Source organism: Ursus americanus, chromosome 21, assembly GCF_024610735.1.
Source record: "Ursus americanus isolate L20-20 chromosome 21, mUrsAme1.1.p, whole genome shotgun sequence".
Taxonomy (NCBI): domain Eukaryota; kingdom Metazoa; phylum Chordata; class Mammalia; order Carnivora; family Ursidae; genus Ursus; species Ursus americanus.
Window position 1 is genome coordinate 48,544,782 of NC_142147.1, and position 19,218 is coordinate 48,563,999.

Sequence of the window (19,218 nt, forward strand, 5' to 3'; positions counted from 1 at the left end):
TGCTGAGCAAGGGCCAGGCAGTAACGGGGCAGTATCGCTTCCTGGCCCGGAGTGGTGGCTATCTGTGGACCCAGACTCAGGCCACAGTGGTGTCAGGGGGCCGGGGTCCCCAGTCTGAGAGTATCGTCTGCGTCCACTTCTTGATCAGGTAAGTGGGAGGGGTGTGCGTGTGGGTCTGGTCTGCATGGGTGCAGATAGGTGTGTGTGTGCCCACGACTGTGAGAGAGAGTGTTCACATGTCCATGTGTGTAGACCATGCGTGACACATAGGTGTGTCTGCGCACACCCATGCACGTGTAATCATGGGGGTTTTTGCTTTCTAAAAATTGAAGTATAATTTACATATAATAAATATACTTTTTGGTGTCCGGTTCTGAGTTTTGACAAAGGCGTGGGATTGTGGAATCACTTCCACAGTCAAGCTATAGAGAATCTCCCAAAAAATTCTGTCATAGTGAATCCCACCCCCACCGCCCCAGGTCCCTGGCAACCACCGAGCTGTTCTCTGACCCCTAGCATTTTGCCTTTTCCAGAATGTCCTGTTCATAGAACCCTGCAGGATGGAGCATTTTGAGTCTGGCTTCTTTCACTTAGCATAATATATGTAAAATGTATTTCTGCTGTATCAGTCGCTCCTTTTGAATGCTGGGTGTGTCCTGTGGTATGAATGTGAACAGACCAGAGTTTGTTTACCCGTTCGCCAGTTGGAGGACATTTGGGCCGGTTCCTATTTCGGGTGATTACGAAAAAAAGCTACTGTAAACATTCTCATAGAAGATTTCGTGAGATCATGTTTTCATTTCCCTTGGGTAAACACCTAGGCATGGTCAGTGTATATTTAACTTCATAAGAAACTACCAGGTCATTTTCCCAAAAGGCTGCACCGTTTTGCCTTCCCACCAGCAATGTGAGGGTTCCCGTTCTGCATGGCTGCCAGCATTTTGTGTCATCTGTTTTTGTCTTCTTTGCTTTTAATTTTAACCATTCTAATGGATGTGCAGTGGTAAATCACAGCCTCTCTTCCACTGCACTCGGCGTATTAGAAGTTTTTCACCATGACTACATTGTGACGAGGGGCAGCAAATGAGCACAGAAGACAGAATTACAGCTTTTCTTTGAAAATTATCTTCCAGGACATGGTATCAATTTCTAAAGCCTTAGGAGTTTCCCTACGTCTTTTTGATCAAGGAGAGATTCTATTAGAAAACGGAAGTGGGGAGAGGCTCCTGGGTGCCTCCAGTCGGTGAAGCGTCCAAGCGTCCGGCTCTTGATCTCAGCTCAGGTCTCAATCTCAAGGTCGTGAGTTCAAGCCCCGCGTTGGGCTCCATGCTGGGCGTGGCAGCTACTTAAAACAAAGAAGCGGGTAGCAGGAACACCCATACGTGTCTTTGTACTGCACAAGAAAGCAAGACGGGTCATCTGTGGAACGTTCTCACTTGAACACCTTTCCAAATCAGAGTCCTCGAATAACTTGTCGATGTGGCAAGAGGCCTCGCCATTGTCACTGCAAAGGAGAGGGGGCCTGCCCCTGCCTCTTCTGGAAACTCCTTTTATTCCTCGTGAAGATTTGCCTTTCTAGGGCCAGGCGCTGTGGTTTCAGTCTTCTGTACTTATAAGCAAAGAGCAGGCCCGAAAAGTTCACTTTGATTGGCAGACATGGCTGAGGAAGGAATAGCTTACTTAATGACAGTGAAATAAGGAGTACATGGTGTTCACTGTCCTTGTTCTGTGTACGTGTTGTGTTGTGTGCAGTTGTGTGGCTGTCTCTGTGTGCCCAGGTGCTTCTACTTTGTAGTATAAAAACCCCTCCCCTTCCAGACCCGAGCCCCGCTCCACTGCGGTGAGAATTTGCTTTATAAGAATAAAACTCATGTACAAGGGGCACTGCTGAATCTTCAGCACCTAGAACAGCGCCTGGCACCTAGTAGTTGTTCAATAAACAAGAATCGCAAATACTTACAGAGAGCTCCCCACGTGTCAGGCATGATTCTGTGCATTTTATGTGTGTTAGCCCACTTAAGCCTCCTAACCACCTGGGGAGGAGGTATTTATTATCTTTTTAAGATTTTATTTATTTATTTGAGAGAGAGAGAGCATGAACAGGGGAGGAAGAGAGGGAGAAGCAGGGAGCCCGATGTGGGACTCGATCCCAGGACCCTGGGATCATGACCTGAGCTGAAGGCCAACGCTTAACTGACGGAGCCACCCAGGCACCCAGGAGGAGGTATTATTATATTACCTCTTTACAGAGGAGGAAAATGAGGCACAGAGAGGTTCAGCCACATGCTTGAGGTCACACAACTTCAGAGTGGCATGGCTGGGATTTGAACCCCGGTCACTGGCTGTAGAGCCATTGCTCTTAGCCAGCAGACAGTACTAGTGCTCTAGGACATGTTTATGGAATGAACGAATGAGTGAACTTCATGTGCCGAATATGCACGTGTGTCAGCATGAGAGTAGGGATTATGCACACAATCTGTCTGTGTATACACCTGGGTGTATATGAGTGCTCCTGTTTGTGCTCGTGCGAACCATGTGTATACATCCAGGCCAAGTGCGTGCTTGTGTTTTTCAAGGGGGATGGTGTGGCTTTGGTCCAACCTAAATTGGCATGTGTCCAGCCCAGAAGGGGTTTGGTAAGGGTGGGGAAGGGGCCTAGCTCCTCAAAGAGCCCCCACGTTCCATCCTGGATATTGTTATGCAAATCAGATGCAAATGAGGGCCTGGTTTTCAGCCCCCTGACCAATTCTCCAAAAGCCGATTTGCTCAGAACATTTGGGCTGTCTCAGCAGCTAGAGACTGGGGGGAAGGGAGGCGCGGGGGACATAAGAAGGATATATTTATAAATCCATTCCCTTGAATATGAAAAATGTCTATGAATAGAAACTTCATAAATAAAATCTTATTCATTAAAATCTATCCCTCTGAATTCTTCATATTTGGTAATGTAAGAATGTTAAATATATATACGTCATCAATCATTTATAAGAATATGTTTATAAGTAAATATAAAGAGAATATTTCGTTCTTATGCCTTTTGACTCTCCCCTTCTCTGTCCCTCATTCCCCCACCCTTCTCCCCCCTCTCTCCTCAAGCTGTGCTAAATGCCAACCCTTTTTTTTTTTCTGTCTCCTTCCACAGAGAGAGCTTGGGAAGACACACATAACTTTATTTTAAATGCTATTATAATAAAAAGCATTCAACTAAAATTAAATCAGTAAAAGAAACAAGTAAATGTGGCAAATTATTTTCTGCAAAATGCCCTCCTGCCCCTGATGGAGATCGCCTCCTGTGACGGGATATCATCTGAGGGGGCTGCCTGGGCCGGGGGGCCAAGGACCCTCCCTGACTTCCGCTCCCCTTTTTGCCCTGTACCCCAGCCGGGTGGAAGAGACCGGAGTGGTGCTGTCCCTGGAGCAAACGGAGCAACACTCTCGCAGACCCATCCAGCAGGGCACCTCCTCCCAGAAGGACGCCCCTAATTCCGGGGACAGCCTTGGTATGGGGCAGAGCTGGGACTGGGAAGGGTTGTGGCCCCAGGACGCTTGAGGGAAAAGCCCAGATGCCTGAAGAATGGAGCTCAACAGGCCCTGTGTGACCTGACTTCCGCCTCCCTCCCCTTCTCACTCACTCTCTGAGCGCTTCCTTAGTGCTCTTGGAACATGCTAGACTCTCATGCCTCAGGACCTGTGTGCTGGCAGCTTCCTCTGCCCAGAATGCTCTTCTTTCTTCTGTCCTTCTACTTCTCCTGTGTCCCTGGGATGACTGCTTCAGTCTTGCTGCTCCTCTGCTCAGAATCCCGCTGTGGCTCCCCATCGCCCCCACCCTTCAGCTGGTTCCCTGCTCCCACCTCATTGCTCACTGGCGTCCAGTAATCTTGACCCTCCTGAGTCTGGTTCTTTTCTCCCTCTTCCTTCTTCCCCCACCTGACCCCCGAGTCCTGGACGAGCTTCTCTTCCTGTTGGTTCTTCAAGGCCGTCACCTTCTCCAAGCAGTTGCTGGCAGCGCATGCTCCTGGGTGTGGTGTGGGGTCACTGATATCCTTTTCTTTTCTGGCTCAGAACTCACCTCCAGGGACCTTAAAACCTCCTTGAGGGCCTTGGGCCTGTCTTTTCTCCTAATATGCGAGCGCCCCAGAATGGAGTGGCTGATTGCTGTTCTGTGCTAGTGGAGAATCGGGTCAGTCATGGGCCTTGGGCCGGCCGTGTTGATTTTAAATATTAAAACGTTTCCCCATCGTTGGGCAGTTGCTACTCTCCCGAGCCTACTGTGTGCCCCCCACCCCACACTGGCCCCTCGAGGACCCTCTAGGGGCTCACCACAGTCTGGCAACTGAGGGGATAGAAGCTGGTCCCGCAAGGCTTCTCCAGAACTCAGCTCCGCACCACTGTGAACAGCCTCCACCTGGACTGCTTATAGAAAATGTCAACCAGGCTCCCTGGGGTTGGTGTGGAGGGCTCTGCCCCTCAGCCCTGGATGACCAGCCTGTGTCCTCCCCATCTGTGTGTCCCGTAGATGCCTCTGGTCCCCGGATCCTGGCCTTCCTGCACCCCCCCGCCCTGAGTGAAGCCGCCCTGGCCGCTGACCCCCGCCGCTTCTGCAGCCCTGACCTGCGTCGCCTCCTGGCACCCATCCTGGACGGGACTTCAGGAGCCGCCACCCCCAGCGTACCCCCAGCCACACGGCGCCCCCAAAGCCCTCTTCCGGTAAGCAGTCCCTCCCAAGTAAGCCCTCAGCATCCAGGCTGCTTTGGCCTTTGACTTGAATCTTGCTGTTCTCTGGGCCTCAGTTGCTCCCTCTGTGCAGTGGGAAGGTTAGGGTGAGATAGGGTTCCTTTAAGACCTGGATCCCAGATTCTTCAACTGTTATCTGGACCAAAACCTGTGTTATTTGGGGCTGGCACAGGTGACCCCCCCCCACCCCCGCTCCTCGCTTGTGACCAATCATCCAGGCTCTCAAAGAGTCAAGAATGTCTATTGTCTTAAATTACACAGACCATGGGTGCCTGAGTGGCTCAGTCCATGAAGCGTCTGCCTTCGGCTCAGGTCATGGTCCCGGGGTCCTGGGATGGAGCCCTGTGTCGGGCTCCCTGCTGAGCAGGGAGTCTTCTCCCTCTCCCTCTGCCTGCCGCTCTGCCTGCTTGTGCTCTCTCTATCAAATAAATAAATAAAATCTTAAAAAAAATAATTACACAGACCAGGATTCAAATCCTGAATCTGCCGCTTACCACCTGTGTTACCCTGGACACGTGGGCCCTCAGTGTCTTCATCTATAAAATGAGAATCATAGCAAGTAGCCATCTCATTGGCTGCAGTGAGGGTTCATGGAGATCATTCATGGGAAGCGCTGAGTAGACACCTGATACTTAGTAGTGCTCAATATACCATAGCAGTTCCTTTTTTTACTTGAGTTCAGGTAGTGTGACCTTTGACTCAGGGGCCCATATTATCTGGTGTTGACTCTCCTCATTCTTACCCAACCCCCACCCCCGAGATCTTCTCTCCACCAGAGAAAGAAGACTGTGGCCTTTGACCTCACCTTTACAACTGGGATAGCGGACTCTGCATCATTTTACCCAGACTCCAGACTCCCAAGAGGGCCTGAATATCTTGGCCTCAGGCTTTGGTCTTTAAATCTTCAAGTTTTCCCTGTCAGTCTATCCCTGGCCACTTCCACCTTCTGAACACCCATGTCCAGAATGCATTCGCTTTTGCTGTTTGACCCCCTTGGTGTCCCAGCTGTCTGACATTTAACCCTCACTTCTGCCCCTGAGCTCAGATGTCCAGACTATCTTACTGTTAACATTTCCTAGGCTCCAGATTTCCTTAAGTGTCTACTCTCTCCCCACAGGCTGATCTCCCAGATGAACCGCTCGTGAACATGGAGAATACACACAAACTCTTGGCCTCGGGGAAAGACCTTGAGGCTGTGGAGACGGATCTAGATATAGCTCAGGTAAGGGCTGGCCTGGAAGGGACAGTCTTTACCCCTGTGCTCTGGGGGTTGACATATCTGAGCTTTAGAGAGGGTAGTAGCATGGTTGAGGGGGTGAGTGGATGGATGGATGGATGGATGGATGGATGGATGGATGGATGGATGGATGGGTGGGTGGATGGGTGGATGGATGGGTGGATGGGTGGATGGGTGGATGGGTGGGTGGGTGGATGGGTGGATGGGTGGATGGATGGATGGATGGATAGAAAGGTCATTGTACTCATTAGGTGGATGATGGTGGATAGATGGACGGGTGATAGTTAGACAGACATATGGAGGGATGGATGGATGGATGGACCACAGTATTCATTAGGTGGATGGTGGGGAATAGATGAATGGGTGATGGTTAGACGGATATATAAATGGATGGCTGGATGGATGGATAATGAATGTCTGGATGCATAGTTAGTTAGGCCACTGATTCACTGGATAGATGGTAGATGGACTGATAATGTTTGGATGATCGAGCAGCTAGTTGAATGACAGTGACATGATGTATTAGTTCTCTATTGCTCCATAACAAATCACCCCCAAACTGAGCACCTTGAAACAACTAACATTTATCATGTCACACCATTTCTGAGATTCAGGAATCTGGGAGCAGCTCAGCTGGATGGTTTTTGCTGAGTCTCTTGTGAGGCTGAAGTCAAGCTCTCCGTCAGGGGTACAGTCATGTGGGGCTAGGGGATCCACATCCAAGCTCACCCACATGGTTGTTGGCAGGCATCAGTCCCTCACTGGCCCTGGCTGGAGGCCTCGGTTCCTTACCATGTAAGCTGCTTGGCTTCCCCGAAGGCAAGGAATCCAAGAGATAAGGAGAGTGAGCCCAAGACAGGAAATACAGTCTTTTATAACCTAATCTCAGAAGCAACACACCATCACTTCACACTATTGTATTGGTCCTACAGACCAACCCTGGTACAATGCAGAAGGCATCCAGATACACCAGAAGGCAAGGATCATGGGGCTCCCAATAATTCATGTCTGTCCCTCACGTAAAACACACTCACCCCCTCCCAAGTGCCCCCATAGTCTCTTCCTGTGACAGTATCAGCCTAATGTCTGGAACCTCGTCACCTACATGGGGTCTGGGTGTGGTGAAGCTCTCACTCTGTTGGCCTGTGAACTAAAGAGACAAGTGATGTGCCAGCCACATGCCCCGCATACAGTGGTGGGACAGGCACAGAGTAAGGCCATGTAGTCCCCTATTCAAAAAGAGGGAGAGGACTGGAGCACGAACAGGTGTCATTGGCCCACAGCAGTTTTGAAATCCGGTTGGGCAACTATGGGAATTTCCTTGATCAGAACTCATTCCTACTACTTCCTAGGGCCTTTCTCCATGGTTCTTGGTTCTACTCTCTAGACTCTGGGTTCCTTACTTGGAGTCCTCCTTGCTTTTTCATAAGGGGTAATATGTATTTGCAGCTGAGAGGGTTTTCATGACTTGCCTTCTCATTAGGGAATGTTGGTGGCCCAAAGGTCTTTTTTCATTTAGTACCATCTCTGTCCCCTCCAATCCACACTGGCAACGTTTCTGTCTATATAATAATCTCAACAACAACAACAAAAAGTGTGGGTCTTATGTGAATCTCTTTGGCATTCACTCCTTTAGACCAAAGACATGCCCATGATCTCTTTGAGATAAGCCCTTCTCCACTTTGGGCTTTTGCTGAGATGCTGAGCGACAGTGCCCAGAAATTTAATAGAAGCCCCATTGTCTGATTGAGGGGATCTGTGAAGCACATCCTTAAACTCTAGAGCAAGGTTATCTGACTGAGGGTTACTCTAGGCAACGCCTTTGATCTTCCTGAAGCCTTAACAGAGAATTTTATAGTCACCCTGGGCTTCATCTTTAGACCATGCCGTGCTAAGCGTGTTCTTCTCTGCTCAGTTTTAGCATCTCTGCCACCTGGGGAGTCCCCAGAGTCAGCCAAACTCAAGGTGAAGGCCACAGTCCTCTTGTCTGCCAAGTCTGTCCAAGACTTCTAAAGTCAGCTGCAAGCTTGGGGTGGCTGGCGGGCAGGGGGATGCCCAGAGCCACCCTCACTTCAGACCAGCTGCCTGTAAATTCAGAGAGGCCCACCGACTCCTTCAGTTTCAGTAATTTGCTAAAAGTAGCTCTAGAACTTAGGACAGCACTAGACTTATGATAGTTTTATTACTTCGAAAGAATATTATAGCCAACAAAGGGATGCATACGGTGGAATATGGGACTGGGAGGGTCCCAAATGCAAAACTTTCATGACCCCGGGGACATGTCACGCTCCTGACAGCACACGTGGCATATTGCCACACCAGGAAGCTCACCCAAGCTGTGGTGTCCAGTTTTGTTTTTTTGTTTAAGATTTATTATTTATTTTAGAGAGACAGAGGGAGAGCATGAGCCGGAGGAGGGTCAGAGGGAGGGAATATCCAGGCAGACTCCCTCTGAACTGACATGGGGCTCAATCCCTGAGATCATGACCTGAGCCGAAACCAAGAGGCGGACACAACCTACTGAGCTAACCAGATGTCCCAGGTGTCCAGAGTTTTCACTGAAGGGTCATTATGTAGGCATGACTGAATTATTGCCCACGTAGTTGACTTGGTCTTCATCTCCACCTCCCCAACACACACGCTTCCCCTGAAGGTCAGGCTGATCTCACGTGGCCCCAACCCTCTCATCGCATGGTTGCCCGTTCAGGCATGGCCAGCCCCGAGCCTGAGTCATCTCATTGGCATACACCGTCAGGTGTGGCCCCAGGGGCTCACCATGGAGAGCAAAGACACGCCTGTCACTCAGGAAATCCCAAGGAGCTGGGGCAAAGGCCACACCTCGTTTTGGGTGAAGTTAATTCTTCACTTCATGGGGAGGTTGAGAATCTTCCAGACCTTCAGTTCCCCAGCTCCCTCATGTTTAACGTTTCTCCTTTAGCTCCTTTCTCCTCTTGCCTTTACTCCAAATGGCAAGAAGAAATCAGGCAGCCATTCAACACTCTGGCTGGGAATCTTGTAGCTGGATCGCTCGGCTCACGAGTTACCTGTTCCGAGTTCCATAAAAATGCATGTGACACAAAACTTTAGCCGCCACACAACAAAAATCCCCTTTCTTCGGGCTTCTGGTCACGTGTTCCTCACCTCCCTTAATGCTCTCACTGGCTGGCTCCTCATGCTTCACGTTTCCACTAATAGTTTGTTCAAGGCAGTCTAGGCTCCGACAGGCTCTTCAGAGCCCTTCCGGCCCCCGCCCATTGCCCAGTGCCAAAGCCATCGGCAGCACCCCACTCTCGGGATCAAAATCTTACTTGTCATTTGTTTGTGGGTAACAAATTCCCCAAAAAGTGAAAATAACAAACATGTACGACGTCACGTAATTTCTGGGGATCAGGGGCCTGGGAGCCACTCAGCGGGGTGGCTTTTGCTCCAGGTCTCTCTCTCGAGGTCGCAATCAAGATGTCATCACCCAGGGCTGCCGTCACTTGAAGGCTTGAAAGGGACTAGGATGCACTTACAAGGTCACTCGCTCATCCGTTGGCAGGACGTCTCAGTTTCTTGCCATGTGAGCCTCTCTGTAGGGCTTCCCCCAGAGCACGTGACCCGAGAGAGTTTGCAGCAAAAACAGAAGCCATGGTATCTTTATAACCTAACATTGGGAGTCCCACACTGTTATCCCCTCAATATCCTATCGTTCCCAGATCAACCCTAGTCTCTGTAGTGGGGGATTACACTAGGGCACGAGTACCAAGAGGCGAGGATCCTTGGGAGCCATCTTGGTGACTGGCTACCACAGAGTCCTTCCACCCATTTTACAGATGAGGAAAGTGTAGCTCAGACTCTTGACCTTGGGCACACATCTCAGAGGTGGTGGAGCTGGGAGTCCAGCTCCGGCCCACCTAAGGCTGAGGCCCTTGCTCTTAACCTCCTCCTGCCTCCCGCAGGACGTCGACGCTCTGGATCTGGAGATGCTGGCCCCCTACATCTCCATGGATGATGACTTCCAGCTCAACTCCAGCGAGCAGCTACCCAGGGCCTTCCACAGACATCCAGGCGCTGTCCCCCGGCCCCGTGCTCGGAGCTTCCATGGCCTGTCGCCCCCAACCCCTGAGCCCTCCCTGCTGCCCCGCTGGGGGAGTGACCCCCGGCTGAGCTGCTCCAGCCCTTCCAGAGGGGACCCCTTGGCGCCCTCCCCCATGGCTGGGGCTCGGAAGAGGTGAGCCGCAGTAGAGGGAGGATATAAAGGGACTGACCCCCCTGTCTTGCCTCCTGTTTCAGCCCCATCCCTCATCATTCCTCCTGCTGACCTGCTGACCTCTGCTCCAGCCGGGCCCTCAGTGTCCCCAGCCCATGCCATGATCGGTCCAACCTGTCTTTGCCTTGGCTCTGCCTCCCTGGAGTGCTCTCCACTCTTCTCCTCATTTATCTGAATCCCACCAGTCCAACAGGGCCCTCTCCCTGAGAATATATTTATATCTGGCCTCGTCACGATTTTTGTCAGTTAAGAGGACACTGCAACAGTGTCAAAGAAACTGTCTAGAACCAAGTTTCCTAACACCTTTGAGAATCTGTTGAAAGCTATGGACTCTTCCCAAAAACATTTACACATACATACAGACGCACAATTTTGCATATAATTTCAGGGGGTCCATGTCCTTCTTCCAGGGACATTAAATTACTAATCCTCAAGCTTTTGCTCTCCACATTGCAGGCATGTGCCCATTTAGTGTCCAGAATGGTGCCTTTACTCTCCGTATGAGGTTTTATGGATACATCTCATTATTTCCCAAAGCTCTCAGCTTGGTGCTGGATCTACAGTGGGTGCCTAATAAAGACTTACTGAATGAGGGAGGGAGGGAATTAATGAATGTAGTAGGTGGATGGATGGATGGTGAGTGGGTGGGTGGTAGATGGATCACTGGATAGATGAATGGGAAGATGGACTGGTGGGTGGGTGGATGGGTGGACAGATGGATGGATGGATGATGGATGGACAGATGGTGGATGGATGGGTAGATGGGTGGGTGGGTGGGTGGGTGGATGGATGATTGGTAGATGGAAAGATGGGTGGAGAGATGGGTGGCTGGCTGGGTGGGATGGATGATGGGTGGATGGGTGGATGGGTGGGTGGGTGAATTGATGGTGGATGGATGGATGGCTAGATGGCTGGATGAATGGATGATGGGTAGGTGGGTGGGTGGGTATATGAGTAAAGGAATAAACAGGCACTCGGGAGAGTGAATGAGCACTCATCACCTGCTTACAGTGGTGCCCACACCTGCTCAGGTTTGTTGTGTTCTGAGATTCTGACCTGTTTCCCTCCAGGACCCTGGCTCAGAGCTCGGAGGACGAAGCCGAAGGGGTGGAGCTGCTGGGAGTGAGACCCCCAAAACGGTCCCCCAGCCCAGAACCCGAAAACTTCCTGCTGCCTCCCCTCAGCCTGGTATGTTAGGGTATCGGTGGGATTCTCTGGCCCTCAGAACCTAGTGGGCTTAAACCTACTGTTTTATGGGTGGGAAAACCAGAGAGGGGCAGGGGCTGGCTGAAGGTCAAATGGAAGGTCAGTCATCCAGGTGAGGCTAGGACCTTGATTTGCTAGCTCGGGTCACAGGTATGAAAAGGCTTTGCAAATTTATGTAAGTTGGTGGTAAGTTCTAAGAAGAAAAATTAAGCAGGGTAAAGGGGAGAAATGACAAAGGTTAGTCGGTATAGGAACTTCTCCCATGGGCCTCCCTCCCAAACCTACAACAGTTCTGGGCCTTGGATTATTAGTGTAGCATTAAGAGTCCAGACACTAGGGGCGCCTGGGTGGCACAGCGGTTAAGCGCCTGCCTTCGGCTCAGGGCGTGATCCCGGCGTTACGGGATCGAGCCCCACATCAGGCTCCTCCACTATGAGCCTGCTTCTTCCTCTCCCACTCCCCCTGCTGTGTTCCCTCTCTCGCTGGCTGTCTCTGTTAAATAAATAAATAAATAAATCTTTAAAAAAAAAAAAAAAAAAAAAGAGTCCAGACACTAGAGTCAGACTGACTTGCGTTCAAGTCCCAGGTCTACCACCTAGTAACTGTGAGACCTTGGGCAGGTGATGGGACCACCATGAACCTCAGTTTCCTCATCTGGGAAGTGGGATGGTTACATCTCACAAGAACTCATGAGAAGCAAATGAAAATAGGCCAATCTTAGTGGCTGTCGACAAACAGTATAAAAACAACCAAGCAAAGGCAGCATCCCCTGCCCCTCCTTCCCCCATCTCCCTGCTTCCATCTCACCCCTGCCGTCCTTTCTGCACAATGGCAACCAGGACACTCTTTCCAAAACCCGGCCTAGGCTGCGCCCCTTCCACCAGGCCTCCCTCCAGGACCTTCCGTGGCTCTCTGGCTCCTCACTCGGAGCAGGGCTATTTGAACATGAGAGGTGTGGTTGATAGTATCAACAACTTCCATAACCATTCTTAAGATATTGTCGCCATGATCGTTATTCTTCACATTTGCATTTGCACACGAGAGGACGAGTAGCTGCATGGGTCAGAGTCTGGGCCGGGAACAGCACACTCACATGGGGGCATTGAGGAGCATTTAAAAGCAGGACTACTGGCAAAGGTGTGGGCAGCACACTGGGAATCAGCAAAAGGTGGCACATCGCAGAGAAGCAGCGGGATCAAATATCCCCGCTTCCTCCTCTCTCCTGCCGGCATCTCCTGTTTCGAGAACCCGACAGGAACACATAGAGCAAGGACTCCATGTTGACGGAGCATCCATCAGGTGGAGCACATCCACTTGCTGGGGCACAGAAGGAGGGCAGGATGAAGCTCTGGGGGGACACACGGAGGAGATCTAGGACACTGGCTTCACCCACAGTCACAGCCCATAAGTGGCTGCTGAGCCCCATGGAGTTTGGAACCACAGCGCACCATCCTGCCTCCTGGGACATTGACAATGATGATGGTGGTTGTGGCAGCTTTGTCTCTCTCCTGCAGAGTTTCCTTCTGACAGGAGGGCCAGCCCCAGGGAGCCAGCAGGATGCCAGCACCCACCTCCTGGAACTGAGTGAGCCCCTGCGTGAGTAGCACGGCCCTGGGTCCCTCTCTCCCGGAGCAGGTGCCCCAGGTGGTTGAGAGAGGGGTGGGGCAATCCAGAAGGTGGGAGGGGGACGCTGTCAGTGCCTGGACGTGACCTTGGTAAAGACAGACAGTCCTTCCCTGCTCTCAGCGGCACTGTGGGGGGAAAGAGAGGCTCCGAGGGCGGCAGGGGCTTGCTAAAGCTGCCCCTTGGGGTGGAAACTGAGCCCAGGCCCAGTCTAGGCCTCCCAAAGCCTGTGTTAGATTATGCTTTGGACTTGTCCTGCGTTGGTCATTCCCAGCTGTGTGGCTTTGGGAAACAGTTTCTGCATCTGGAGGCTTGGTTTCCCTCCTGTGTCAGTTAGGACCTGTTCCAGTAGTTCTTACCTTAAGGAGATGTTTTTAGGATCTGTGGAGGGGCAGCACAGGAAGAGCTCAGCCCAAGACCTGATTGGTAGCAAACGCTCAAGAGACGTCGGCTGTCACGCCGGTGTTGGTGCCGCAGCCCCTCCACAGAGCGAGCCCACTGCTGGGCTCGTGTAGGTTACCACCCTCACCTTCCAGCACAATTAATTGTCAGTGGCCAGAGCTCCACCCCACACCTGCACGCATCAGCTAGGGGATCTTCCCAAAGCACGAATCTGACCCTGGCCTCCCTCTGCTCCCAACTCGTCCATGGCTCCCTAGGGCCCTTCCGAGAAAGAGCAAGTGCCTCACCTTGTACTCCAGTCTCTGCGGGGTCTGACCACTGCCTCATCTCAGACCACACTCGGCTTCGCATGCTCTGTTCCAGCCACGGTTACTGTCTTTTGGTTCATTCTGTCCTTCATACGTGTAACAAAGATTTACTGAACACACAGTCAATGCCAGGCACTGTCCTAGGAGCTGGAGACACAACTGTGAACAAAAGCAGAAATCCCTGCTGTCACAGGGCTGACATTCCAGCGGGGAAGACAGTCCAGAATAAAGACACAAATACAAGGGGCGTGAGAGAGGAAGATAAGTGCTTCTAGGAAAAAATAATGCATGCAAAGGAAAAGGGAACTCTGGGGTGGGGGGATTTCAGTTTTAAGTGGCGTGATTAAGCGTGGTCTCATTGAGAAGGTGACATTTGAGCAAAGACCTGAAGGAAGTGAGGGAGTGAGTGGTGACAATTTCTGGGGGAGGAGCATTCCAGGCAGAGAAACAGCTAATGCAAAGGTCCTGAGGTGGGAGTATATCGTAGTTGGGGGAAACAAGGCCAGTGTAGCTGCAGCAGAGAGGAGGGGAGAAGGGTGGGGGGGCTGATTGCGTGGGGACTCTGTAGGGCTTGTGCTGACTTTGAAGTAATCTCACTTGAGGAGACAGTCTCAGGGCCTTTGCATATGCGGATCCTTCTGCTTGAATGCTTTCCCTTCTATTCTTTGCTGAATTATTGCATCCTTTAGATCTCAGATCAAATATTACCCTTACATGAAGCCCTCCCTAACTTCCTAAGCCCATGGCTCCTAACACTCATCATAGCCCAGATTTATACGGGTGTTTGTCATTATTTGATTTTTAGCCTTTCCCTGTGGCTGTGGGCTATGTGAGGGCAGGGGCCAGGCTTGTCGTCATGGCCCTACTCTATTGTCTGCGTGAGGCAGGGCAGTGGCTGGGCACAGAGCAGAGCCTCAGTACATATTTGTAAAGGAAGAGCTAATATTTATCTAGCACTCACTCTGTGCCAAGTTTTGTGCAAAACCTATTGTGTACTCGACCAGACTGCCACCCTTCACTGGAACTCAGGGCAGGAAGTTTCATCTGTCCTGCTGACTGCTGTGTCCTCTGTGCCTGGCACACAGCAGGTGCTCAATAAATATTTTCTTAATGGGTAAATTCTCACGAGTGGGGTAGGTTTAAGTCTCCCTGTTTCCTGGGTAATAGCAAGAGCTCACTTACTGAGTGCTTACCAGTACTATTGTTCAAAGCACTTTATGTGGATTCACTCATTTCCTTCCCACAGCAGCCCTGGAAAGGAAGTATTGTTGGCTCATTTTACACAGAGAGGTGAAGTCACCTGCCTCAGGTCACACAGCGAGTAAATAGCAGAGCCGGGATTCAAACTCAGGCTGCATCTGACTCCAACCTTCTTAACTACTGCCTTAAACATCCCAAGCACCTTGAGGTTCAGAGAATAGAACCTGCCCAAGATTCTACTACGATCTGAATCCAGGCATACCTGCCTCACCATCCACACTTTTAACTGTCAGGAGGGGAAGACGGGTTTGGGTAGTAATTCCCCACTGGTTGACCTTCCATCTTCCCCCCACAGGCCTGGGCCCCTCGCTGCTCTCTCTCTACCCGGATGAGGACACCGCCGAGCCCAGGAGCCACTTCCAGCCAGCAGTAGGCTTGGCCCAGGCCAACTGAGCCAGCCCCTCTCCCCTTCTCCCTTCCACTCCCCAGAAAGGACCTCAACCACACTCCACGCCGGCAGCCAACGCACAGGATGGGGGTACCAGGAGAGGGGTTCCCTCTCTCCTCTCAGTGGCCCCCGCCCACCTTGGGCCTACCTCAGCCCTCACCCCTCTGCCCCCTGTGTCTGGGGGCTCTTTGGGGTGGTCTCAGCTCAGTGACCTCTGGGAGGGGGCCCCTGGAGCCCTCCTCCTCCTTCTCTCAGGACTTCCCTTGGGGTTCTCAATACTGGTGACCTCATCCCTTTCTCCAACTCTCCTGACTTGATTTTGGGTGACTAGGGGTGGGGGAGGTTGGGGTTCAGATCTGTGTTTCTGGGCTCTGGGGAGTATTGACAACCATAATCTCATTTCTTTTCCATCCATCTTTTATTGTTATTTTTCTTTTTGTTGTTTTTGTGATAGGTTTTGAATCGCTATGTATAGCCTGGGGTCCATAAGAATGCAGGACTCTGATCCCCCCTCCTCCCTCAGGTGTTAATGGGGGGGGGGGGGCTCTGGGGCAGCTCTCACCCCTAGCAACTTCTGATCAGCCCCTTAGCCTCCCAAGTGGCCACCCCACTCTGCCTCCCCCACTGGGGACTTCTGCTGCCCCCAGCCTCGCCTGGACACTGGCTTCATTTCCGGGGGTAGCCTCCAACTTCCTCTGCTCCCAGACCAGGCAACCTCCAGCTCTCTTCGGTTCTAGACCACACAACTTCTGACCTGCTCTTCTAGACTGGCTCGCCCCCAACACATCCTCCAAACCCCTCTGACTCCTCTTTCTTGTTCTGGACCTCCCCACCTCCAGCACTGTCTCTTTTCATACTTCTGTGGTCTCCAAAGTTGTCTGGTTCTAGGTCTCACGGCCTCCAAGTCCCTCGGGCTCCAGAGCCTACACCCACCAGAGTCCTCTGGTTCTAGAACTCACTCTTGACTTCCTCTCGTTCTAGACCTTTCCCTGTAAATAAGTCTCCTTTGTACCAGATGTCACATGCTCTGACTCCTGCTGATTCCAGCTCTTACAACCAACAACTGCCTCTGACTCTGGACCCCATGACCCAAGCTTCACATTGGTTCTAGTCTTCCTGATCCAGAATACACCTGGCTCCAAATCCAGACTTTGTAATTTCTAAATCATTTTGGTGGGATGCTTCACGATGCCCAGCTCCTTCCTTTTCAACTTTCTACCCTCAAGACTTGTTTTTCCAATCAAAAAGAAGTAAAATGAGTTTTATGTCAGTCTTATAACCATTATAGTACTTTCAGGCCAGACACCATACTCTAGGTCTCTTCTGCTCCAGACCTCGTGACCTCCACCATCCACTGATTCGAGACTACACAACTTTTAGAACTTGCAGTTCCGAGGACCCTGATTCCAGATCTGCTGATCTCACTTTACTCTGATTCTTGAACTTGGCTTCAGATGTCTTCCAATTCCAGACCTCACCCTACCAATTCCCTTGGTTCTAGGCCTCACAATCTCCAGTTAATTCTCCACATCTTATGACTCCAAATTACTCTAGATCTAGAACTTAGCCTTCAGACTTCTGATTATAGACCTTGCCTTTACAAATTTTTCTGGTTCTACACCCTACAATGCCCAACTCCTGATTTTAGATCTTATGACTCCAAAATCTCTCTGGTTCTAGAACTCAGTCCTCAGAGTTCTTCGAATTCTGTTTTTATTCTATAGATTCCTCTGTATCTAGGCCTCACAGCCTCCAACTGTCTCTGATTTCAGATCCAAATTCTTTTGGTTCAAGAACTCAGCCTCCAGGTGCTTCTGATTCTAGAATCTGGACATCACCCTGTGGATTCCTCTGGTTCAGAATCTTATGACCTCTGACTCTCTGATTCCAGACCCCGTCCTCTTAGCTTTATTCTGGGCTTCCTACCCTACTCAACGATCTATCGGAAGTCTTCCCATTCCAGGTCCTTCTGCTAGTGGACCTCATGCTCAAGCTTTGCCATCCTCGAGCTCATATCCCTACAGTTTCCTTGACTTGGAACCACCACCACTTCCCCTCAGCTCTCCAGGGATGCACTTACCTTTACTTTACCCCAGGTAACTGGGGTACCTGGGGCTCCCTTACAGTCCAGGAGACTTCCCCAGCCGCACACACACACGCACAACCCTAGCTGCATATCACAGGTGTGGAGAGAGGCCAGGACTCCTCAGTAATCCTGCCACCACCTGTGTGTCGCTCTTACCCTCCAACCCTGTTTCTACGATGGTGCTACTCTTGGGTCTCCCACAAGAAAAGGCCTCCCTCTCTCAGCCCAATTCACCCCCTTTTTGGAAGGCACTTCTCACGGTGTTTTGTCATGGGATGGCCTATCCAGATTGGTGCTATGGGGAAGAAGGATCGGGTCCCTCCCTCCCTCAGGGGGTAACCTGGGCCCTCAATGGAGGGACCTGGGCTGGGTTGGGAGGGGGAAGGGGTAGGGACTGGACCAGCCACTCTGGCTCTGAAACCCACTAATCTCTACATCACCATAAAGACCTCGCCTTAGTAGGCACCAGAACTCTGTGTGTTGACTCATCTGTGGGGTCGCTTCAGGGTGTGTGGGTACACTGGCTGTCCCGTTTGGTTGTCATTCTGTATGTGTGTGTGTGACTCTGTGTAACATTGTGGGTCTGGTGATGTTGTAATTCTACATATGTGTCTTTGTGACGTAATTCTGTGAACCTTTGGGGATGGGGAGTGTAATTCCGTCTACCTGTATGTTAGTATTTGAGTGAAATGATTCTGCTTTATGTGTGTTTCTGGTGACTTTGGGTTTCTGTGTTCCTGAGTGTGGGAGGTTTTGTGGTGTTGCAATTACGCTTACACATATGGGACTGTTTTGACACTATCATTCTGTATACTGATATCTGTGTGACATGGTTCTCTGTACTTGAATGTGTGTGTGTTTGTGTGTGTGTGTGAGAGAGAGAGAGATTGCATGTCTACAGATTTATGTGCAGATGGGTGTGCAGCTTTCCCATACACACCCCTAAAAGTCTCAAAAATCTAACCCACAAGGTGGGCTATGGAGCATAGAGACAGTAGAGTAGGACTTAAGAGCACAGAATCAGGTGGGACAAGTTGAGGTCGTGGCATTGCCCCCTCATTGTATGACTTTGGGCAAGTTTGTTGACCTCTACAAATCTCAGTGTCCTCAGTGGTAAAATGGAGCTGATATTAGTTATCTACCTTCTAGGCTGATTGTTGGCTGTGACAGGAGGTGCTGGGATCAGGCTGCCAGGACAAGGAGATTGGGGAGTGGGACAGCTCGCGCTTCCAAAAGGGGAGCCACAGCAGGGCCTTAAAGGATTTAGTATTATGGTTCCACAGGAGTAGCAGCTGCAGCTTGGAAAGATGGCCTGGAAGGGTGTACAGTGGGTGGGGGTGGCATCTGGAGATGTTGCCTGAGGCTATATTATTCAGGGTTTCCTAGGTCATTACAAAGAGTTCAGGGTTTTTTTTCTAAGGGCACTGAGGCACCTTGGCAGGCGGGGGACTGGAGGATGAGAATAAAGAAAGGAGATGGTGTAACAAATTTCTGAGCCTTGCTCAGGACTAGGGGATCCAGGCCGCCTTCAGTTAACATCTAGAAATAAACCTCAAGGTTGGAACTTTATTCTCTTGTTTTGAGAAACCACGCATTTTTCAGAGGGGGGGGGGGAACTGCCCCTAATTGCTCAAGGTCACTCAAATAATTGGCAGGAGGTCTAGTCTCCTGGCTTTAGTTATGTGTTGGGCACGGCGCTGCCCTGCAGCCACACCCACCCAC

General features: G+C 50.9%; 1 protein-coding gene and 1 long non-coding RNA gene across 11 annotated transcripts in view; one reads left to right on the forward strand and one right to left on the reverse strand.

The window, feature by feature from the left end:
* HIF3A (hypoxia inducible factor 3 subunit alpha) overlaps positions 1–18,693 on the forward strand; it is a 29,459-nt gene extending 10,766 nt beyond the window's left edge. For 5 of the 9 annotated variants that reach the window (XM_045776296.2, XM_045776298.2, XM_087870930.1 and 2 more), the window contains 8 exons: positions 1–148; positions 3,382–3,500; positions 4,517–4,707; positions 5,852–5,956; positions 9,913–10,184; positions 11,294–11,411; positions 12,944–13,025; positions 15,318–18,690. In XM_045776296.2, the coding sequence (XP_045632252.2) occupies positions 1–148; positions 3,382–3,500; positions 4,517–4,707; positions 5,852–5,956; positions 9,913–10,184; positions 11,294–11,411; positions 12,944–13,025; positions 15,318–15,415 (1,133 nt within the window). In that variant the 3' untranslated portion in view covers positions 15,416–18,690. Of the gene's footprint in view, positions 149–3,381; positions 3,501–4,516; positions 4,708–5,851; positions 5,957–9,912; positions 10,185–11,293; positions 11,412–12,943; positions 13,026–15,317 lie in introns of all 9 variants that reach the window. The other 4 variants (XM_045776294.2, XM_087870929.1, XM_045776302.2 and 1 more) reach the window with 4 other exon arrangements.
* LOC123778734 (uncharacterized) overlaps positions 142–19,218 on the reverse strand; it is a 19,402-nt gene continuing 325 nt past the window's right edge. Inside the window, exons 2-4 of one of the 2 annotated variants that reach the window (XR_006776003.2) lie at positions 14,956–15,013; positions 13,742–13,921; positions 142–1,660 (exon numbers count right to left, since the gene is read on the reverse strand). This is a non-coding gene — a long non-coding RNA (uncharacterized LOC123778734). The remainder of the gene's footprint in view (positions 1,661–13,741; positions 13,922–14,955; positions 15,014–19,218) is intronic. The other variant, XR_015728125.1, reaches the window with a different exon arrangement.